Source organism: Rattus norvegicus, chromosome 4 (genome assembly GCF_021556685.1).
Source record: "Rattus norvegicus strain SHRSP/BbbUtx chromosome 4, alternate assembly SHRSP_T2T, whole genome shotgun sequence".
NCBI classification, from domain to species: Eukaryota; Metazoa; Chordata; class Mammalia; order Rodentia; family Muridae; genus Rattus; species Rattus norvegicus.
Window position 1 is genome coordinate 153398359 of NC_141537.1, and position 24053 is coordinate 153422411.

At 52.0% G+C, this 24053-nt stretch overlaps 1 protein-coding gene across 3 annotated transcripts in view; it reads right to left on the minus strand.

Annotated features, from left to right (window-relative positions):
- Ret (ret proto-oncogene) overlaps nucleotides 1–23549 on the minus strand; it is a 46967-nt gene extending 23418 nt beyond the window's left edge. For 2 of the 3 annotated variants that reach the window (NM_012643.2, NM_001110099.1), the window contains 6 exon segments: nucleotides 892–1091; nucleotides 1484–1679; nucleotides 2423–2667; nucleotides 3817–4104; nucleotides 6007–6270; nucleotides 18715–18800. In NM_012643.2, coding sequence (NP_036775.2) covers nucleotides 892–1091; nucleotides 1484–1679; nucleotides 2423–2667; nucleotides 3817–4104; nucleotides 6007–6270; nucleotides 18715–18787 — 1266 coding nt within the window. In that variant the 5' untranslated portion in view covers nucleotides 18788–18800. 3 annotated transcript variants of the gene reach the window in all.
- Between the last annotated feature and the right edge of the window lie 504 nt (nucleotides 23550–24053).

Consider the following 24053-nt stretch of genomic DNA (forward strand, 5'->3'; position numbering starts at 1 on the left):
AGTGCCAAACACACACCCTAAAGCCGAATCAGTTAAACCAGACACACTCGAACCACAAATGAACTGAATGCAACAGACACCGTGAGCGCATGAGAACCACCAAGTTAGAACTGCAGCAAATGCTCTCACTGGTGGTCAAGGGGTAGGGGGCACCCCCAATTCCTCATGATTTTAATTAACGCCATGACTTACCTTCCACTCTTCGTATTTTCATTTAGTTTAGCAGTGCTGAGGATAGAACCTAGTGCTTGCTAGGATGGAGACACATACACACACACACACACACACACACACACACACACACACACACACACACTGAACTACGACTCTGGTCTTCTACTTTTCCATTTCAATTATCATTTTCCAAAGACAAATCCGAACATTACCTCATGATTTCTCTAGCACATAAACTTCTAAAAGCAGGTGTAACCTCTGCCCTTTCCCACAAGGCACTACTGCCAGCCACAGTCTGCTGTACGCTAAAGTTACCCCCAACTGAAAGGTAGTTTGTGTTGGTGGAGACACCAGAGAAAGCAGTAGTCCCTCCAACCACTTTTTGCACTGAACCGTACAGCAGGAACACCTTTCTAATTAGGCATACACAGGGTTACCTGGAAATGCATTTCTATTAGGGCAAAAAATGTTTTAAAGATACCAAGAAGTGAACCAGTAAAATCAGAAGGCTTGCTCCAGGCACTGATGAGGGGCTAGGAGCCCTCTAGGGTGAAAAGGTATAAACAGAGGTTCAAGGATACACTTTGGAGCCTACTATGGACCTACCTATGCTAACTCTGCACGGGTGGGCTAGTGAAGAGGTGCCACTCGCCCATACCCCTGCCTGTTGTCTTGGAAGCCCCTAATCTCAAGTCATGCAATGGGCCATGGGCTCACCTGGGCATAACGGCGGGCTCTCCTATTCACTGGGAAGGAGTAGGCCATGGGTAGGTTCAGGGTGACAGGCAGCACAGACACGTTGAAATGGAGGAAGAGAACACCTGACCCAGGCCCCTGGAAGTCTGAGTCATTGACCAGGACTACTAGCTGCAGGACTCGGCTCTCTGAGATGGACAGGCTCCTGTTGAGAACCAGCTCTGTAGGTGGGCGCACAAGGAGACGAAACAAGTTACTATCCTTCAGGACCATGCCCTATGCCACATACTACACATCCATACCAACATACAACCCTGCACACACATGTGTGTGTGTAAAATTAGCATGTTAAATGGGTTTGTGTATAAGGTATTTGGATAGTGTTTGTATACACAGACTGTATAGCCTGGAATGGTTGTGCTCAGTGGGACATATTTTGGTGTGTATGGAACGTATGTGACTTTCATGTGGTGTGTGTGTTTGTGTGTGTGTGTGTGTGTTTGTGTGTGTGTGTGTGTGTGTGTGCGCATGCACGCATGTGTGTGCGTATGTAGTATGGGGTGTATCAATTGTCCTGTAGTTCTAAGAAGACATCACACTGTCGGCTCCTTACTGTAATTGTGCATGGTTGCCCGCACGGAGTTGTTGTTGGACTGGACCAAGGTCTCGTTGGGTGTGTGCTCCACCCGGAAGGTCTGCTGGGCCCAGGAATCCCCTGAGAGTAGTGTGCTTGTGTACCGCCTCACCAGCTCCCCAGATGCTGGCACCACATCTGCATCAAACACCTGCAGAGTGGCTACCACAGTGCCCTGCAGGTAGCAGAGAGCACCAGTCAGCCCAGGTACAGTCAGAGGACCACATGACCTAGCACAGCCCAGAGCTATACCAAGTACGCTTTGTTAGAACCAATCCTAGGGGGAGATGATCAGAAGCGAATGTTTGTCCCCAGAGCCTCAGGTGAGAGTTGTGAGCAAAGCCACAGGGCCGCTGGAATCACTCTAAGGTTGTCTGATAAGACATTTTCTTCCCCATACCTGCTCTCACTCCCTCGGAAGCCTATACCTAGTTAGTTCCCCGAGAGAAGCAACGTCTTTCTTACCAAGCCTAGAAGTAGGCTGCAGAGTGGCCTAATGTCCAGCAGGTGGCAGTAGCATGCCACCTAGCCGGTTGAAGCAGCATGGGTGAGGACATCCTCTCATAGGGCACTCCTGTGACAAGTTGCCCAGCTGCCAGCTTAGAAGGGAGTGCCCTCCTTTTTGCCGGGTCAGGTGGGCCAGAATGTTCTCCCCCATGCTCTCCCCACTGGGGCCCTTGGTCTGATCAGACACAATCTAAGCACCCCAGGTTTAGGTCTTCACCGGGAGAGCCCAGTTCACTGCTGCCTGTCTGGCAGTCAGCCAAACAGACAAGACACAAAGGACAAGTAGAGAGTCACGTGACTGGATGGCTAGTGGAACAGCTAAACAGATCAAGTACAAACCGCCGACGGGGACAAACACCAAGTAGGCATAGGACAAGACAGACAGACAATGGAAGGCGACTGCGGACAAACCTCCTTCCGCTTAAACTCCACCACAGCACTGGCGGTGCCCACACCTCCGGAGAAGGTGGGCGGGGAGTCGTCTTCATCATACACCGTCACCGGGAAGGACACGGCCACCTTCTCCTTGTTGGCTCCAGGGCCTGCCACTGCGCACTCAGCCTCCAGCACATACTTCTCCTGAAGCTCCCGATCCAGCGCCCACCGCGTGCTCACCTCCAGACAGTCGGGGTCACAACGGAAGGGCAGACCGTCCCCTGTCACCACGCAGAAGAGAAGCTCACATGACCGTGGGGTAGGGATAGGGTGTGGCCTGCCTTCCTCATGGTTCTACCCAGAGTGGATGGAAGGTTGCTGTCTGTCCCCGCTCTGGCTGTTTGAGGTTTGTGACTAAGTGTGGACATAAGGTCAGGCCTCTGTTGCAGCCCGGAGGAGTGATGCCCAGGAGGATAGGCAGAGAGTCGGCTCCAGGTATGATCTGGTTTATGAACAACGTCAGCCGTTTTAAACCGCGGATGTGACACCTGCTCATTCCAGACAGTGCGAGGAACATCCCAGTTCCGCGACTTGGAAACAGATACTGGATTTCTGGGTTATGATTGGCGTGTCAACAGGTATTTCTGGGTATGCGATTTGCATTCCTGCTGTATACTTCCTGGGATTGTGACCTGCGCTTGGAACTGGGTTCAACAGCCTCATCTCCAGCTCAGAAGACTACCTGGGTCTCCTTAAGAGCATGCCAGCAAGGTCCCTGAGTCTCATGTCAGCCCATCTTCCCAATCAGGAGTCTCCTGGATCCTTCAGTCTCCCTAAAGTCTACCATATACTACCCTGACCCTGAACTGTACCTAACACAGGAGTCCAAGCAAGCCCTTTTAGATGCAGGTGGAGACTTCTCATACTCTGACTTCCATCGCTCTCCATGTTCCGGGCAAAGAAGCCCTGAAATTTTCCCTGACATAAACCAGTCTGCCCCTGTTCGCCTCTGCTCCTCCCAGTGGCTAACTGCATTCCAACCACAAATGGCCCCACTTCAGCACCTTCTGGGACCAGAGCTGTTTGGCACCAACCCACTTGGTTTAGCGGCCCCAGCCTCTTTGTTCTCTCAGCTTCTCTTAGCTCCCCACTCCTTCCAGGAACGATTCAGTCTCCTTGACATGTACCGGGGCTCTATTCTCCAGATGACTAGAGGCTTCAAGGCAGGCAAGATATCAGACTGTTTGTTTGTTTATGGTTGTACCCTAACCTCCTTCAACAGTATTTGTGGCTGGTGACAGACATTCAAAAGGGATACTTCTGGAATACTTAACAGTGGCAAAAAGAACACGTGGCTCACCCTAAGGGCTTACACTGCTACACCTGTGTGCGACAGGACAAAGGAATAGCCCCTTGGGGCTGGCACTCACCTTCTAAGAGTTTGTACTTCACACTGATGTTAGGACAAAGGAACTGCACAGGTAGCATGCGGAACTGGTAGAAGGTGCCAGGGGGCCTGTTCTCCCTGATGCGGAAGGACACACCCGTCTCCGGGGTGCAGAGATCCCGGGCTTTGAAGGAGCTACAATTTGGGAAGGTGTCGTTGATGAAGGAGAAGTACACACGGGCACAGCCTGGCCAATGACACTCTCCCTCTCTCTGGGCTGTGGACCCCAGGAAGACCTGGAGGAAGACGGTGAGCAAGGGGAAGCCGCCATCTGCAGGAAGAGAAGAAAGCCCCCTTTCAGGTGAGGAATGAAGAGGGGCAGGAATCCCACGGTTCAGTGTGGTCCACAAGTCTCAGCTGATACCTTCCCATCTCCGCGGCATGGAGCTGAGACCTGGAAATCAGTATCTGCCTCCTTTGGCTTTCAGGTTTCTGTTCAAATGGTCTCTCCTGAGAAAACTGCTCAAGCCATGCTGGGGCTAAAGTTCCCAGGTCCCTCCAAGTGGGTGGCCTCTCAGCGTAGGCTCCTGAAGGCTTCTGGGATATGGATTCACCGCCCACTAATCGTCAAGTACTTTGTACAGACTTCATCAACACTCAGAGGAGGAGTTCAGTTAAGTTCTACCTCTGAGGCACCACAGCCCGCTGGAGTGAGGTCTAGCCTTTGGCTGAGGCAGGCAGTTCCCTGGGCCTCCACTTTAGGCCTGGCAGGTGCCTACAGGGTCCAGTTTGCTTTCCCTTAGCCTGTCTTACATTGTTACGACAACCCCATCACGGTTAATATTTTCTGAACAAACTGTCCATACTGCTCTGTGCTTCTTTTCTGACTGGACAAGGCAATGCTCAACCGTGAGTGGTAATAGGTCTTCAGGACATTCCATCAAGGGGCTCTCATTCTTCAGTTTCCCACTGTGGTTCAGGAGGGAGACAGAGGAAATATTTGAAAACCGAGGGACATCGCTAAGTACTTCCTCCAGGAACCCTCTAGACCCAGGGTTCTTAACCTTCCTGATGGTGCGAACTTTACAGTGACTCCCAATCACAAAATTATTTCCTTGCTGCTTCCTAACTCTAACATGGCTACTCTTATGGCTCACGTAAGCATCTGTCATGCATCCTGTGTGGTCTTCACCTACAGGTTGAGAGTCTCTGATCTAGTGTCTGTTGGCAGGGACCTGGCTGCTATTAAGAGGTGTGGCCTTGTTGAAGGAAGTGCTTCACTGTGGGGTTGGGCTTTGAGACCCTCCTCTTAGTTGCCTGAAAGCCAGTCTTTCTCCTGTTTGCCTTTGAGACAAGAGGTAGAACTTTCAGCTCTTTCTCCTGCACCGTGTCTGCCTGGACACTGCCCAGCTCCCACCTAGATGATAATGGACTGAACGTCTGAACCTGTAAGCCTGCCCCAACTAAACGTTGTCCTTTGTAAGAGTTGCCTTAGCCACGGTGTCTCCTTACAGCAATGGAAACGCGAACGTGGACACTGCTCGTCAGTTACTCTACACATGCTGGCGATGTGGTTACTTCTGTATATTCAGAGTATTCTACCCTCCTTCCACTTGTGCCCAGGAACTTAAGGAGGCACGAGGCCGTGCCTCAGAGGAGGTCCTGGGAGGTGTAAGCTACCGGGTGCATGTTATCACCGTCCCATGTCACACAAGCTGCTCAGATCACCAGGGCTCACGTCCTACGTGGCCTTGACTGCAGCTCCAGCCTGAGCTTTGGGTTGCTGCCTAAGTTTCCTTTCTGCCTCCCTCCTGGATACCCGGCCAGCCTGTTGCAGATGGGGAGACAGGATTCCCAGGAGCTGGTACTCTTCAGCAAGTTCCAAGACATCAATTAAATTACTCCCCCACGGGGGGGAGGGTTTCCATCCCCTCAGAATCTCTCTCACAACGTGTGTGCTTTCATCGCCACACCGCAAATAGATCCTTCTCCACACAGAGAGGGAGCCAAGTCATTTGCTTGGTTCTCCTAACTCCCAATAGCTTCAGGGGGTAATCAGTCTCCCCAAAGTCACGTGGGTCCCTCTTTAACTGGACATGAAGCAGCTGCCTTTACCCTGCGCCTTATGTCCTTGGCCATAGCAGCTACCTCTACACTCAGGCAGTCGAGATAAGGGCAGCTTAAGGGCTAGGCCAAGGTGGAGTGGGGATGGGGTGCCAGGCTGTTCTCTTACTTCGGATGCTGAGCTGCTCCCAGGAACTATGGTCCAGGCTCTGATTGAGGTAGAGGAGGCCAGTGCCTGCATCGATGTGGATCCAGTCATTCTCATGCAGACGCGTGCGGTAGACGCCATAGAGATACTGGCCCAGGCGGAAGCTGGGCACTTCTCCAGGGGCATCCCGTAGGGCATGGACATAGAGCAGAGGTGTGCCAGCTGGCTGGTCCACATACAGCCTCTCCCAGTAAGCATCCCTTGAGAAGTAGAGACCCAGCGGGGCTGTGGGAGACATGAGGGTGTGAGTGGGGGTGGGAGAAACAGCTTCCTCCTGGACCACCCCCCAAAACAAACAAAAAAACCCCCACAAACTAAAATTCTCATTCTAGTAAGAATTTCTTACCTCTAGTCCAAAGACCATGAACATAGCTAAACATGACTGATAATCGCACCACATCAAAGCAAAGAAAGGAAAAGAAGAAAGTGGGGAGAAAGCACAAAATAGTTGCAAAATAATTCTCTGCCTCTCAAGTGCACTATGTCCCAGGATCATGCATGATCCAGGAGTTCGGCGACTTTTTCCCAGCACAGCACCTGGTACAAGAGGAAGTTTCCAAGATACGAGATACCAGACTAGCAGGGCAGGCAGCAGTCCCCAGAAACGACAGAGCCCTGGATAAGAAAGCAACCGCTCTTTATCAAAATAGACCCAGCAAGTCCACTCCACTGACCCAGCAGAAGTAAAACCACCCATCCGTCAAGTAACCCAGTACTAAATGGCAACCGAGGGCTAGGAACAGACGTCCTTCAGAGGGTATTCAGGGAGGCACATCCTTACCACAGAGTCCTGGGGCAGCAAGCGCTGGTTAGGAAAACAAGCCCTACAAGCTTGCCTACAGCCTGATCACATGGAGGCATTTTCTCCATCGAGGCCGCCTCCTCTCCAGTGACTATAGCTTGTTCAGACTGACGAATATGGCCGGAACAGTATCAGAGTATCTTTCCTTTTAAATCAAGGCTGGATGGGGTGTGTGCTATACATCCCACATTCTGCGTGCCCATCCATGGGCAGTAGAGCTGCATCCAGCTTTGGCTGTTAATGATTAGTGCTGCTATGAAATGGGTGTGTAAGTCTTCCCTGGGACAGTACTGAGGGATGGAGCTTCTGGATCCTATGGGAAGTCTATATGTGGGAGGGCCCGGCCCATTGCAGGTGCCACCCCTGGGCTGGTGGTCCTGGGTCCTGAAAGAAAGCAGTAGGAGCAAGCCAGTGAGTAGTACCTCTTCACAGCCTCAGCATCGGATGCTGCCTCTAGGTTCCTGCCCTGTTTGAGTTCCTTCCTGACTGACTTCCTTCAACCAAAGATGTAGACAGAACTGTGACGTAAAGGTGCACACCAAATAAAATGCTTGCCCTCCCCGACTTGCTTTTGGTCATTGTGCTTCATCACAGCAATGGTTAAACCCTTACTAGGACAAGTGCCATTTGCAAAATTCAGCCACGGGCTGGGGACATGGCTCAGCAGTCAAGAGTCCTTTCTCGTCTGGCTCTTAGTCACAGCAACAGGAGAACAATGGACCTACGCTGCTTGTTCTGAGTCACTTGACTGGAGCCGTAGACAGAAGCCAGGGAGACCAGCGGGGTTTTCCTAGAAGTATGGACAGTGTCAGCCCCAAGAGGGTTGTGGCCTGACCTGGAGAGTGGAGAAGACTGGAGAAGAGGGTAGGTTCAGGAAAGAGAGAGCTGGAAGAGGCAGATGCTAACAAGAAGTCTAGCTTCTCAGGCCTAAGAGATCATGACCTCAGAATGCCTGCTAGAAACGACAGGTTGAACCAACTTATGGATTCCAGCCAAGACTATGGACTAAGTCTGGGGTCAATGGTAGAGTCTGGGCAAGTGACTGGCTTTGACAAGGGTTATACATTCTTTGTCTTGACTCCCAAGGAGATTAAGCTCTTCCTCTTCAGAGGGTTGTTGAGAGCAAAATCTAGTTGGTGGACGTGAAGGTCTAAGAACGATGGCCACTGCCTGCTGTCATTTCCGTAATTACCATCCACACGCCTGTGTCTCCATTGTCTACTGCCACCATCAACACCATAACCGCCTTCACGGTCATGAGCATCACTTCCATCTCCCCTACAACTATTAGCATCGCCTCTAACCACGTAACTTTGGAGTCCACGTACAGAGGTACAGCTTTGAGTCTGGACCCCCGCTAGCGTAGAGCAGAGGACTCGGTGTGTGGTATCTCCTTAGTCAGCTGTCTCCGTGGGCCTCCAGAGTAGGGTGGCGGGTATCCTGGAAGAGAAGCCTGGCAGAGGACTCGGTGTGGAAGTGGAGCTGCTCCTGGCTTGAGGCTCTGCTCTCCCTGCACAACCAGGCACGGTCCTCACACGAGGACCTCTCCTGAGCTGGTGCCGTAGGACCTCATCTCTCCCAATGCTGTTAGTATTGCCCCAGCGCTCAGCCCTTGGAGTCTCACAGCATCAGACAGTTCTCTGCGTTGGGTTGGGCGGGGAATCTGCCGCACAGCTGAGGTTAGGGATTAAACGCCGTCCTCTACGCAGAGACGGGGCCTTCTTCTTGAAGGAACATGGGCACCAGGCTTTACCCAGAACGCACTGCTGCTACCACCTGCATCTCCATGCCCACCCAGACCAGCTGCAGCGGCCTCCCTGACATCAAGGATGCTCCCACCCAAATGTGATTTCCCAGCTGCTACTGACTTAATCGTGGGTCTCGCTGGCAGTTTCTTCCGGCTTCTATACAAAGGAAACTGCCAATTAGGTTACAACTAATTTCTTTCCTAGGGCAAGGCCTGGCCACCCAAGTGGCCTGTGGATGAGTACGTGTGAGTGACCAGGCCCCTTTGGCTCTAGGGCTCTCTCTACGGCTTTAGAGCCCTGGGTGGCTATTGCTGCTGCAACTGGGCCAAGGCCCTAGCAGCTTTGACCCCGATGACTCTGGGCAGTGCAGCTGTTCCTCCACATAACCAACAGAGCACCACAATGCAGAACGACGCAGAGCACATCAGCTTGCTGAGTGACCACCCCACACACCTCAAGCTCTTTTTAAACACTCCATCCCGACGGCCTTTGTGTCACCTTCAATAGTTATCAATGGGATTTCTACAATGCTGTTTTAAGCACATCAAAACACTAATGGATATTAGGATCTCTGTCTCACTGAGCAGTAAACCAACACAGAGAATGGCCCCAGGCCACACAGTGATTTAGGACTCGGCCAGAGTCTGGCCCAGGCTCCTTTGTTCCGTGACAGCTGTTCATATAGTGCTTGTGAGAAAACAGGTCACGGAGTTCCAGGGACCAGGGGCCGTCCACTTATACGCCTGCAGTACCAGGCTGAAAATGGCACCGTGGCGATCTAGCCATGCCTTCCCAGTTTCTCCTCCGATGCCCCTGGAAGCTTCTTTGGCATTTCTAAACTGACTCTTTACTATTTCAGTGAGATGGAGTCTGGGCAGGAGTCCCAAAACAAAGTGAGGGCTCAGGAAGGTGAGGCCAGGTGAAATTTGCTATCCCAGGGGTTCCTGGCATGGACCGAAACCAAGGTACAGAACCCAATGTTAAGCTCTCATGAGCCCGACTCATGAGAACTGAGTCTTGTGGAGTCCTTCCTCTTGTACCTACAAAGTCCCAGCAACAAACGTGTCAGAGAGTTGAGGCTCAGTCAGATATGAAGCCCTTCCTCCTGCTTCTCTGTGGGTGTAGAGGGGGACAGCTCCAAGGTAGATGTACCCACATGTGATGGTCCTGCAGTATGGTTTCATGTATCCACACAGCAAGGATCTGCTCTGGGTGAGGAGGGGGATGCTGGGAAGTCAGCTGGAAGTTCAGTGTGTTTTCATCGAACACTGAGGTATTGCAGCAGGAGGAAGGAGGCCACTTCAGTCTCTGGGACAGAAGCAGCCAGCCTCTTCTTGGCATGCAGGCTAGTTTTGTGTGTCAACTTGACTCAAGCTGGAGTCATCAGAGGAAGGACCCTTACTTGAGGAAATACCTCCATGAGATCCAGCCGTAGGACATTTTCTTAGTGATCAACAGGGGAGGGTCCAGACAATTGTGGGTGGTGCCACCCCTAGGCTGGTGGTCCTGGGTTCTATAAGAAACCAGGCTAAGCAAGCCATGGGAAGCAGAGTAAGCAGCAGCCCTCCATGGCTCCTGCCTCCAGGTTCCTGACTTCTTCCAATGATGAACTATGATGTGGAAGTGTAAGCCAAATGAATCTCTTTCTTCCCGACTTGCTTTTTGGTCGTGTTTCATCAAAGCAATAGAAACACTAACAAAGACAGTGTGGCAGACAGAGAAGTCCTAAGCATGCTCACTCAGGACAAGAGTGGATGGCTAGGAGCTGGGAACCTCACAGGTACCATTTCTAACTCCACAAGGACCCAGAGCTAAACACACTGGAATCCTGGGGTCCCTGGTATGGCAGAGCACACCAGTGTTGGAGAGGCCCATCACTCGGTCCTGGACATTGGGCCTTGTTATCTCCATTGCAAACCCTGAGCGGGAATGAGGAAGGGAGGCTTCTGCCTCCACACAGGCTGTCGTCCCTGCAACACAGCTCTGGCCAGCAGCATGACATCACAGTAGCAATTACTGTAATCAACTTACACCAATCTGCCCAGTTATTTTTAGTCTAGATAGAGGCAGAGTGAGAGGGTAGCCCTGGCTTCCCGGGCTGCCAGTTCCCTTGCTGGCTGTGGGAAGGCTCACTGGTTTCCAGCATCTTCCTCTTTGACATCAAGGTTCTAGAACATCTGCTTCTCCTGCACTAGCTGTGATGTCTTTGTTTCTGGAACATTTGTGCTCAATGTGACACGCTCAAGAGTCTCGCTGTCCTGAGAAACACAGACGCTCAGTGTTCAGTGGAGACTCAAGGGCCATCCTTATTGGAACATCGGTTGTCTTCTCCAGAGACTTCTCTTAAGTGACTGATGCTACTAGATTGAGTAGCCTCTCAGCCATGCTTGATGATAAATCACAGGCACTCAATTAAAAATGGCTAACAGTGTTCAACCCTGAGTAAGACATTTATACTGTGATCGTCAGGGTTCAAGGAAGACCAAGGAAGAGGGAACAGGAAGAATGCAAGATCTGGGCCCAGAGGTATTTATCCTATGGCACAACGCAGTCATTGCAAACATGATCGCACTGCAGCTGCTCACGACCACACTGGGGCTGCACAAGCCCACATGTCAACAGCCAACGATGGAGCAAGCTCCAAGCTCTCCCTGTTGAACAATTACTGGCCACTGCTGGGTTCTCAGAAGAGGTAAAGTCCTGTGGTTAAGTCCACAGGTTTCATTGTAGTTCTAAACCCATGGCCTCACAGAAGATCCTGGTTAAAATCTGTGCACCAGAAAAATAAAACAAAAAGACAAGAATATAGGAAAGGGACCCGTGGAGTGTCGTGGTGGTAGGGGTGGGTGGGAGAAAAGAGAGGATGGTGGATTAGTAAGTAGAACGCACTACTTATGGGTATGAGTGGTCAAAGAAAAAGGAAATACAAACAATACTCAATGGCTCTGAAAAGACTCTCGTCCAATCATACGCACCACCAGCCAATGAGAGTGTAAACAGAAGCTTGTCTAGTCTTAGGACTAGATCATTAATCTTTAGGGGGAACTCAACCCAAAATGACAACGAAATACCACTTTGAACCCACTGGGAAGGCTAGGCTGCAAAAACAACAGGAACCAGTAAGTACTGGAGAGGATGTGGGTGCAAAGCAATGTTTGCACACAGTTTCGGAACTGAGTCTCCCTGCCTCTGGGAGAGAGCAGATCAACAACGGCTCAAAGAACAAACAACAAAAAGCCTTAAAACATTTTCACTCCTGGGAAAACTGAAAACAGGCCTTGAACCTCAGTATTCAGGGGCCATGCCTGGAAACATTGTTTTCAATGGATCAAACACCTCCGGATCAAGAGAATGGATACACAAATGTGGCGAAGACAAACAAATAAGAGTACTGCTCACTCTTAAAGAATGGCAGGCTGATGTGAGCTACAACGAAAATAAACTCTAACCCACAGGCATTGCACTGTTTACTAGAATAGGCAAATCTACAGAGGGAAGCCGACTGGGGACAACCAGAGACAGGGACTCAGAGAAGGGGGAACAGCTGTTTAGTGGGTATATGGGGTATCCTTTGTGGGGTAATGAGCCTGTGATGGACTAGAGATACCTCTTGGACACCTTGGGGTAATCTAAAACCTACTGCACCAGTCTATTAAAACAGTTACCCTTATAATGCTATCTCAGTTTCATTTCAAAAGGTTTTTAGGGGTTGGGGATTTGGCTCAGTGGTAGAGCGCTTGCTTAGCAAGCGCAAGGCCCTGGGTTCGGTCCCCAGCTCCAAAAAAAAAAAAAAAAAGGTTTTTAAAAAGACAATTTCAATAATCGGTCACCTCCCTCAAACCCACAGCTGTTGGGCCCAGCATAGACCCCTGAAGCACGACGCAGGAAAAGGGGCAGAGACACCCACTTGGAAAAGCTATGAACAAGGTCTGGGCTGGTCTTGTCTGTCAGTTTGGCACAGGCTAGTCATCATCCAGGAGGGGAAAAACAACTGAGAAAATGCCACCATCACATTGGCCCATAGGCAAGTATGTGAGAGAATTTTCTTGACAGACGTGAGAAGCCCATAACACTGTGTGTGTTGTGTCAGCCCTGGAGACCTGGTTTGTATTTAAAAAAGAATAAGCGGAGCCACAGAAAGCCAGACAGCAAGCAGCGCTCTTCCATGGCCTCTGCTTCAGTTCCTGCCTCGATTTCCCTTCCCGATGGGTTGTAAGCTGTTAAGATCAAACCTTTCTTCACCATATTGCTTTCAGTCCTGTGTTTCTTACAACGGAAACCAAACTAAAAAGGGTGCAAAGCCTGGAGACCCATCATCCCCAGAGTGTGTACAGACATATCCCAGAAGCTTGTGTCCCCGTTCCCACTCTGAACTCTCAGTCTACCCTGTACTGAAATGGGGCTATCTGGGGTGACTCTGACCTTAGAACACAGGCTCAGCCCGGCTCCATTTGTGGATCTTTTGGCGCTTTAGCCAGGTGTACAGACCCAGGAGTCCAGCTTCTCATGGGAGAGGCCACTTCTGGATGAGGAGGACGTGTGAGCAGTCACATAGGTAAAGGACCCATGTTAAGCCATGGAGATGTGGCTGGTATCTTGCCTAGAACTGTAGATACAGGCTGGTGTGACTAGGGAAGAAAACATTTGAAACGGACCCCAGTCTAGACTTCTTCAGTCTGTGGACCCATTGGAGCAATCTTTTGCTAAGAGGATGACCTCCAGCTGACCACCCGTGCTGAGTCACAAGTCAGGGAGAATCTCACAGGGTAAAAACCAGCCCTGAGGGCTACACACAGTAAACCTGTCCTGCCCTGGAGGAGGGTGGCTTCAGGCTTGTTTGCTGCTTGGATCCTGGTGGACTGGAATGGACTCAGGACTTCCAAGATGCTGCTGATGCCCCCAGGTAAGGAAAGAGGCCATGGAGGAAGAGTTGAGAAGACAAGGCCCCCAGGACACCCAGAATCAGTTCCCATTTTTTCCAATCACGCTGACAAAACGTCTTAAGAGATTCAGCCAATCTTTACCACTCACTCTCCCACAGTGCACCAGTGCACTCTTCCCCAGCACTTTTCTGGCTCTTGAGGTTTCAAGACAGTAAAATTTCCCCCTTCCCTTCTCATCATCCAAGTGTGATGTTAGGAATGTGAGAGGGTGGAATCAGTTTGAATGCACACGGTCCAGCATCCTTCCACTTCTGGACACTGTCCAGCAACCCTCAACTCCTGCTCTAGGGCCACATTGCCCCTCAGTGACAGCCCTGAAGAATAGACTCCAGTACTCCATGTTGAAGTGGAGGAAAGACCGGGGACCACAAAGAAGGTCTCCTGCCAGCTCCCGAGTCTAGAAGAAGGGGGTTCCACCTTCTAAGACCTGGGCCACAGGGTCACTGGCACCTCTTGCTGCAGAGCCCACTGGGTACCAATGACACCAAGGAGAAGAGGCTCGACTGACCGCTCACCAGGCCGGCACACACCTGCTCAGGTGAACGGTTAACCTGCCCTAGCATCTGGGCTGTTCTGCTTAAGTGGCGCTACCCACGAGGCAAAAGCAAACAGAAGTGTTTGCTTGTGGCTGGCCACCTGCTCTCCTCAGAGCCCAGGTGGTGCAGCCCCAATGGCCGCTCTCAAGGTCTCATCAGCCAAGACCTTCTAAGGGGCACTGGCGTGCCTGGGAAAGAACTGGCAGAATACAGCAGCACCCTGCTGCCTCCACTTACGGGTATCTGACTAGGTCGGAGCTCTGCAGTAGATGGTTCAGGGTCTACTGGCTCAACAGACTCCAGTCTCAGGCAGAGAGATGTGGTCCCTGAAGCACCCTCCAATCAATCACACAGCTGGGGGGGCCCATTCAAGGCCTCTCTGTGGCTGCTGAGGGCAGGAGGGTGGGTGATGGGGGAGGCAACAGCTGGGCAAACAAGGAGGAAGAAGGTGAAGTTCCCAAGAGCGCTTTAGGATCCTGCACCCTGTCAGAAAAGGATTTGTGTTGGCTGAGAGGAGTTGGGGCCCTGCCGTAGGAGACAGCCTCTTCCAATTCCTAGGACACAAAGCCCCGGATGCTCTTAGAATGAGGACAGCCTGGAGTCATCTGTTCCAACTCCACAGCTTCCTAGGGCCAAACACCTCATACCAGAGGGTACAGAGGACATTCCTCACAGACCAGAGAGACAGCCCCCCCATGACATCACTTTCTATGTGCCATGCCCAGGGCTCTCTGCCAGGCTCCCCATTCCTTGTTACCTTGTCTTGCTGCCAGCTGCTTCTCTCCAAGGGAACCATACCCCCCCCCTCCCCTCCTCTCTCTCCACAACTACTAGGTGTGTCTTCGCTGTTAGTTCCTCCTTGCACAGCAACACTCAAGGCTCCTTTTGATTAGGACTGGAGTCATTCGTATAAGAAAAACAGTGGGGGAGGAGGAAAAGAGGAAAGCGCAGCTGATGGAAGAAAACTGAGGGAAGAGGCAGCAGTCAGGCAAGCCCCAGCCTTACCCCCAGAAGACCCCGCCTCCAATATGCTCCTCCATAGAACACTTACGGCCACTCATCCAGAGCAAAGAATTTCTGAGTACAGGCTGCACTCCTAGCCAAATCTGCCCTTGTTTCTTGGGCACACAGTGGGTGTTTTCTTTTATCAGTTTTTTCCAGTGCCCCAGGGAAGTGGATTCCATCTGGTTGAGGGCACATGGTTGCAACCCTCCCCTAGCACAGCACCATGATGAAGGAAGGCACCAGCCAGGCGTCTCAGCAGACACAGTGCAGAGGACAATCCTTGCGTGTCTTGTTCCCCACCAGCTCTCTGACTATATACAAACACAACGTCTTACAATGCCTGGAGCACACAAGCTCCCTCTCCAGGACAGCTCTGACAGAGCCAGGTCTAGCGTTCGTTCCTAGCCTAGGGTCAGTCAGCCAGCAAGGGTAAAAACATCTCACTGAGAATTCTGCTCAGACCCACAGAGGCTCGGGCCTCGTGTCTGTGGTCAGTGACATATGTCACACGTCACTCCTAGATCTGGTCCAGCCTTTCTCCAGGGCATCTGCTGTCACACATGAGTGACTGCTGTGGTATGACAGGCAGAGAGTATTGTCCTCTCCCAGGTCCCTCTTCATCTCTACTCCTGGCACTCACTGGCTTTACTAAAGATAAAGAGACCTGGCCCTGGGGAGCCCTTAGCTTTCCATGAGCTCCAGAATCTACAGATTTGGAGGACCTCAGTTTGTTCACCTGCAAAATGGGAAAAGAAGACCACAAACCTACAGGGTTATCAACAGTATGGCAGGGGTAGCCGCTGTTGGTGTTAGCAGGAAAGGGGATCAACAGTCTTTTGCCAGGAGAAGATCCCGAGGGAGGCGGCAGCTTCCACCTACCCTTTTCCTTTCCTATCCCGGACTCCATTTCAACAGATATTATAATTTCTAATTAGTTTTCTCCTCCCCTGGCTAAAAGGCCATTAGCACCCCATTAGATGAATACATCCCATTTTCTTCGCACCACCAAGGAAACAGTCATTTACTTAAGCCCATTCCTAAAGCAATTCTGCAAAATAAAGGCAATCTAGTGAATGGGCTCAGTCACTTCTCCACTTGCTGTCTGCTTTCAGGCCCCACCCTCAGCAGTCCCTGGCTGGCCCAGCCCTGAGAATGGGCTCAGCAGCTTGGGGAAAGAGAGGAAGAAGGGCCCAGGTGAGCTTGCAGAACCAGGATGAATCTCCAGGCTCCCCTGAGATCAGTAAGGGAAGGGAAGAAGGAAAAAGCTTAGGGTGGAAGCTGTGGGGCCCAGGCCCCGGGTGCGTGCTTACAAGGAAGCTCTGGGTGATGTCGACCGATTGTGGGTCCCTCACAGAAGGGTTGTCCAGAAAGGGACCCTCGGTGACATGGTGACAGATCCTTTGGTTCTCACAGCTAGAGATGCTAAGCAAGATGCCAAGTCATGAAGATGAGGGGCAGGAGTCTTGACAAGTAGTTGTAGGGGGGATGCCCTGGGACATGTAGGGGAGACCCAGATACTGCGATTTAGTATCTGCATCCACAGTCAATTTGTGTCTGTATTGAGCAGTGGGAAGTCCAGGAAATGTTAACAACGCACAGAAGGAGGTTATCATCTCTAGTTCCAGGACACTGTTCCAGTAATGGGAACATGAGAGAGTGGGTGACACAGTACTGTGTACATGTGGAGTCTTCCAAGGAGGGTGAGAAGGTAGCCAGGCCATTCTTATCCACAAGTTTCTCGAGCATGGGTTTGTGAGAAAGTGTGGGAGCATGTATCGATAACTTGAAATGAGGGTGTGGTGAGTCTCGAGAACAAGGCTCCCTGACTTCTACAGACCCACTCAGGACCCACTCAAAACCGTGGGCCACAAGCCCAGCAGCTAGAACACTATCCACAAGAGGGCACTGGAGGCCAAGCTGCTCCCAATCTCACTGTGGAACCGCACCCGAGCTCCCTACTGGTAGTCTGGAGGAGATCAATGAATGTCACACGACTGCTGCGCCAGAGTCCAGGCTAAAGGACTTCTCCAGAACCCAATTATTTCTTCCTGGGAACGAGGCCGCTGCTCCCCTCTCTGTACCTCTAGCATGGTTTCTTGGTCACCCAGAAAAGGGTGGGTTTAAGACAGGGGCTCCATAGTCCCTGGATTCTATAAGCTGTCTGTGGCCACCTGATTCTGAGCCAGAGGTTTCACTTAGAAATCGCCCTCTATGCCTGTCAAGTGCCACAGGCCAGACCCTTGAGATGGATCTCTTAAACCGCTGGGGACCTCACTAAATTCAGGGCTGGGTGGGTTGTGGGAAGTTGCCCAGCACATGTCTTCCTAGTTAACTCCTGACTACACACCTGCACCTGTGAAGTTCAAACCCAATGACACAGAACAGCCACCCAGTGTTAAGTTCTGTATTTTGATACAGTCTGACCCCCTGCAGCACCGTGCCACACAGCACCCCAGGACCCAGGAACAGACACTCCAGTCTATTTTTTAACTCAGGAGAAATAAGGTCTTTACCCTATCCCCTCTCCATATTTCTCTATGATACTAGGAGGCCCGCGAATGCAGCCCTGGGCTGGTCAGTGAACCCAGTCTTCACAAAACTCTGAGCTAGAGGCAAGGTGAACATGGCCTTTTCCGTTTCCAAAGGCTGCAAAGAGAGAAAGCCCTTTGTAAGGAATGAGAGTGGAGTAGCCTGGGCTCAGTTCTGATTTCCGAGGGAAACTCAGTTCTGATTTCCGAGGGAAACTTGGTACATACATTTTCCAGAAGGAAGCAAGTTAGAGTAGGTTGAAAGGACAGTAAAACGTGCAGCGGGGGGGGGGGGGGGCAATATCCTGTATCCTTAGGGTTCATTTGGTCAGGATATAGGAGTTGAGGGCAGTGACCAACCTCTGAAAGGCCACACCTAATGAGGGGCTCCTATGTGCGCATGATGTTGGCAGCACATCACCTCACACGACTCCCAAGTGGCCGGGCCCAAAGCACCGAGTAACTAATCAGCCCTGGACCCTATTACGTCTCTAAAAGCCACACTTTCAGGTGACTCCCAGCTGTGGGCAGGGCTCAGATCATGTCGTACTCTCCGGTGAAGACACAGGAGAAAAAACACAGGCTTTTAGGTTTTGAAAAGACCAGGGCGGCAAAAACACGTAAAAGAAAAATAACCTTTACTAAAGATTGCCTCAGTACCCTTCACCCAGAAGAACGTAGCTACAGCAAGTGCGGGAATGAAAACGCGAAAAGAAAATCAGGGCGCAGCAGTCTCCAAGCGCTGGCTTAAGTCGTGGGCTTCCCACTCGCAGCTGCTCCCCAAGATCTGTCCGCTTCGCCTGGGCACACGGCCGCGGGGGGAGATACGACCAGCCTGGGATGCGCAGCTGCGGCTTTGGCGGAGCGCGGACTACGCTGCCCGGTCCGCTCCGCCGGACCGGAGGCGAGCCGAGCCCCGCCCAGCCGGCGGCCGGAGCGCAGCAGCTAGCCGCAGCGACCCGGTTCCCGGATCCGGAGGCCCGCCAGCGGCTCAGCCGGCCGGTGCCAGCCAATGTAAGCGCGCTTATGCGCGCGTCAGCTCCCTGGCTCGGTGCGCAGCGCTAACTTCGCCCCGGCCCCTCTGTCCCTGCCGCCCGTAGGACTCACCTTCTCCCAGTAGCGGCAGCAGCAAAAACAGCTTCAGCCCCAGCCCTGCGGCGCCGGACCTCGCTTTCGCCATCGCCCGTGCGCGCGAGGGCCGCGGTTGAGGAGCGGGTGGGTCTCGGCGGTGGGGTGCGGCACTCAGCCGGGCCTCCCCATGCCAACCCGGGCGCAGCGGGCACTGCAGGCGCGTTGCGTCGGGGCGCGTCTCCCAGGTACGGACTCGGAGCCGCTCTCCGTTGCTGCTTGCACGGTTCCAGTTGCGGTACTGATGAGAGACCTGCGCTGCCTGAGCCCCCGGGAGCGGACTGGGGCAGGGCAGGGAGCAGAGGGAGGGGCAGCGAGAGGGGCGGGACCAGGGGTGCGGGTGTGTGTGGAGGGGCGGGGCTCAGGTACAGCGCGGGGCAAGGTGGGGCGGCACCCAACTGCTGCGGGAACCGAGGTTTCCTCTCGGGATGAGGGCGGGTCGGAGCTGGGTGCGAATGGCTTGTGGTGCGGGTGCTGGTCTACTGAAGATAATCTGGATCCATGATCATTTGCTGGCACAGCCACTTTCTCGCCCCGTGCGCCCTGCTTGCTGTTTCTGTTAGTCCTTTCCCGCCGCCCAGAAAGAGCAACACAGAAGATTCGGCGTCTGGGCCGACCTATACTCGCAAAGAGACCCCAGACTGGAATGGTGCCCCTCCAGTCTCTGGACACCGAGAGCATCCTCCGCCATTTATCAGGGGGCGGGAGTGGGAAGCGCGTTTGGAGCCTACAGCCTCTTCTAGGGTTAGAGGCGGGAAGAAGGGAGGAGCCCTGACCAAGAGAAAGAGGGACAGAAAGCCAGCTTCCAGTGTACCCTATATCCTGTGGTAAAGAGGGTTGGGAGTCCAGTTGGGCTTGTTTGTGATTCCCAGGACCGGTACAACCAATAGGACCAAGACACTGGCTAACTGCACACCTTCCAAAGAGACCTGCTATGTCGTCGTATGGTGCAGTGCTGGGAACTGTATGCTCTTATCCCACCAAACGGAAGAGCTCTTAGGATGGGAACTGACAGGGCAGCGGCTACCGGGGTGTGTTGGGCAGGATGAAAACAGAAGTTTGCCAGAAGACTCGAACACCCCACCAATTATACCTAATATATTTACCCTTGATATGGGAGCCTCTAGGCAGGAAATGGAAGGTCAGATGCGAGCTCTAGATGCCTGTGGGGAAAACCCAGCTCTCCCTACTCCAGCTGTTTTTTGAAGCCTGGCTTCAACTTGTAGTGGAAGGAAAGAAAAACAGACGCCTGTAGGATCTTGGAGTGAACAAACAGGTCCCAGAACCTGAGCCGGGGAGGGAGCTGCTCTCCTCCTTCAGTATGCAGAGTCTCACCCTCCTGCCTGGCTGAGCTCAGGGCTGAATAAGCACTCTGAACATCACTCTGCAGATATGAAGTCAAAGTGAAGTCACCCTCACAGGCAGAAGCAGAAGCTGCCAAGGTATAGGCTGACTTGGGGCCTGGCCAGCTGTGATCTTATTCAGAGCCGGCTTGCTGATCGCTGGGGTGGGTATCCAGACCATCAGCCTTCCAGCCTAGAAGAGGCGCCCTGAGATCACTGGACTTGGGTTTATGGGGCTGCCATTAGTCACAAGGTGCTAATACACAGGATCCCTGGAGTTATCTCTTGGGCCTGTGCCTGAGGAAGGGACTTGAATAGGAAGGTGAAAGGGAGGTACTTCCTTCCCACCTCCACACACTCCCCTCCCCACCCTCCGCGGCTACAAACAGGTTCCTGTGGTTGTTTTCCAAAAGAATGCGGAGACACTAGAGGTCCGGTTCACTCTTCCAACCAGCCTCACTCTCTACCTCCTTCACTGATACTAGGATGAACTCTGGCCATTTTAAGGACCCAGGCAAGAATACACTCCTGTCTGTTCCTCAAGCCTTCACACCCTTGAGTGCCCAGATAGCATAGTAGGGACATTTCTCTCTCCTCAGGTGCGTGCACCTGTGTCCGGAGACAGGGACACCTACATACCTGAGTGAATAGCTTACCCTCCCTTGTGCATGCCCAGGGAGCTGAACAGAGGTAGCAGCCCCTAGACAGAGGGAAGCCGTGGACTAGCTGCCATTGAGGACCGCATGGGCAGTCCAAACTTAGTTCTACCTGCCCCAAGAGAATTAACTCAGTTTTCAGAATCTGAGCACGGTAGGAGGGAGCTTCCTCTAGGCGAGTGGAAAAGGATGGGTCTTTCTCCCAGTCCCTGGGGCAGGTTTGAGGTCAGGCTCAAAGGTCTGTGAGTCACCTAGGAAGCCCCACTCTTTTGTTTGTTTTTTCACTCTGGGGGGGGGGAGGGGAAGCCTGCAGACGACTCTGTTTTTCTTTTCTTTCTTATTTTGACTCTTCCTGATCTGTTTACTCTCAACCTGGGTTTCCCCAGATGTAAACATCTTCCTTCCAGAGAGGACTTCATCTTTTTAAAAGGGAGAACATATGTGGATGGAAGTCAGTGTCAGCACCGAGCTCATGCTCAGTAAGGTCATAACCACTGTCTTGCCTACGTTCCCCAGACCTTGACCTTGACATCGCCCCTCCCCCACTGAAGGTCACTTTGACTTGGGCCTAGTCTGATAGGTGCTGTTTCACTCACAAAGATACTTTGTTCTTTCTTTCTTTCCTTCTTTCTTTCTTTCTTTCTTCCTTCCTTCCTTCCTTCCTTCCTTCCTTTTTTTCTTTCTTTTAAAAAGAGTGATACTGGATATTGACCCCAGATCCTCAAGCATGGTGGGCAAATGTTCTACCACCAAGCCACTACCCGTTCATATTCTAGAAAGAAGAATCTCCCCAAGAGGTTGTGGTGCAGGCTGCTGCTTTGGTGTGATTTAACCTGTGTTTAGATCTTGGCACTTACACAACTCTACCTCCCAGCCCGTTGAGTCAGCTGCCCATCAGAAGCCGACTGAGGGCCACGGGGAGTTGATAGGTGGGTAGCTCACATGCTGTCCTTGTAGAAAGTGGGAGGTTGAGCATGAATTCTGAGCATGTGAGGCCTACCCGGAGCCCCTTAAAGGCTGGCCTCAAACACAATCCAAGGACTAGAGGGTGGGAGTCAGGTTCCGCATGGCAGAGATCTCAGCTGTGCAGGGTCGTTTCAGTAGAAAAGGGCTACATCCGGATGAGAGACTGGCTGGGCCACTCTCAGAGTAGGTGTAGGTACAGGGATGTCCAGAGGCATCAAGAAAGTTCAGTACAGGGACTGGAACATGGCTAGCCCTTGGGGTCTTCAGAGAGGTGTCATAAATCCAGAATACAGCTCAGACTGAGAAGCACCAGAAGGGTAGGTCCCTCAGAGCGGACACGGGCACTTCCCCACGGGCAGTGTGACACAGTAGTTGGAAGCACAGCTTCTGTGACCCTGTTGGGGGTCCTACTCAGCACTCCCTTCCCATTGCACTCCGCTACCCCAGTGGCCTATTTCTCCTCCATAGTTTGCTTCCCTGTCTGCTGTTGGCTGTCCTCCAGGGAGCTACAGGGAGAAAAGCATGGCCGACAGCGACCTCTGAGGATATGGCAGTGGAGGCAAGTAGGTGTACCTCCTCATCAAATATGCTAAGTTGTTACCTTATTCACAGGCTACCAGGGTTGGGCTGGCAGAGTATAGCCAAAGGGCGTAACTATGTATGGCCTCTGGAGATCCTGCCTGCCTGCCTGCCTCGGCACACATTGAAGACACTTGTAGGTAGGACTGCGGTCTGTCTGTGAGAAGACATTCTTCCCCTTGTACCTTTTAGGAGTCTGACTAGATAGATACCCAAGGTCTGAGCCCCTCCCTCATGAAGGTAAGCAGCAGCAGGGGCAGACGGATCTGAGGCTGGGGACTGGACAGAGCCTCCCTTAACATGACTGACTTCATTTCTTTCCCCAGCATTCTGCATGCTCCTCCTGCAGGGTCCTCCTTTCCTCTCTCCTTCTCCTTCTTCCCCCTTTCCCCTAGAGGAATCCCATCCTGGTCTTTTCACCTAGTCTAAGTCAACCCAGGTTGGCTACATTGTTCAGTATCTTCCAGAGGGTTCTTCACACGGGTCCATCAAGACAACTTCCCTAGAAGTGTCATTTTGAGCTCAAGTATTCCTCTAGAGATGGGCTCAGTGGAGAGTGGGTGCTTTTCTTTTCTTTTTTTTTCTATTCTTTTTTTCGGAGTTGGGGATCGAACCCAGGGCCTTGCGCTTGCTAGGCAAGCGCTCTACCACTGAGCCAAATCCCCAACCCGGGTGCTTTTCTTTATCTTTTAGGCTCTTCTCTGTCTCAAGTCTGGGAAGCAGTTCCTTCTCCCCATGTTCCCCGAGACAGGACCCTCGGTCAGGGCCCACTATAGTCCTTGTGAGTAGACCTTGTTATTGTGACTATCGCCATTAGCTATAGAAATATAAAGCCAAAGATATCAGAAGCTGTTGCCAAGGTTGCTTATGAAGGAAGCCTGGTGGCCCCTCTCCCATGTTCCTGCTTCCCTCTGCTCCGGGTTTCTCACCCGCCCAGATAGGAGCCCATTGAGTCAAACGCAAACCCGGCCTGCCAGAGCTAACGCTTGTCCTCCACCCTCTCAGGTTGGTCATAGGTTCCAGGCCTTCTGACCCACAGGTGTGTTGGCAGGAAGGAGCCCCAGGAGCCCAGAGCCCACCCCTTGCCACTTCAGATTCTTCAGCTGAGTTTCAAAAGTGGCAGTTGGATTTGTGACTGCACCTACCTGCTCTACCGGGCATCTGCTCGCTCTGTGTCTTGGTGGAGGGCATAGCTGGCCGCTATGGAGGCCTCGGGCTTGACCGCATCTCAGTGCATCATCGGGAGCTGTAGAGAAAGCTTTCTGGCTCACAAGCAAGCCATGGAGAGGGCAGTGAGCATAGTTGGCAAGTCCAGCAGAAGCGGCCTGGATGCCTTTTAGAAAAACGTCTCCCAAGGCAGTTTCATAATCTGCCTTGTAATGCAGATTTAGACAAGTTTTTTAAGAATGCACTTTTTAAAATAGGTCTTAATGGATCCTTTGCAGTAGTTACCGTCCATTGTGTAAATGCAAACAGAAGGCTTTTTGAAAACATGTATTATTGATCAGAAAGGCAGAAGCAATTAGAAGCCAGTGTGTCGTATTGTCCAATATACACTTCCTATACAGCTCTGCTGAACTCACTCATAACTTTCTGACAAATTGTCCTGTCACCAGGAAGCATTTTCCTTTCCCGTGCCTTTGGGAAGCACGGCAGGACCTATTTTCAGTCAGTTATTAGCTGGAGGTAAATGAAAAATTAAACTTACCTTTATCATCACAAAACCTATTTCTAACTTCTCAAGTTTCAGGCTAAAATAGCTAAACCTTCAGGA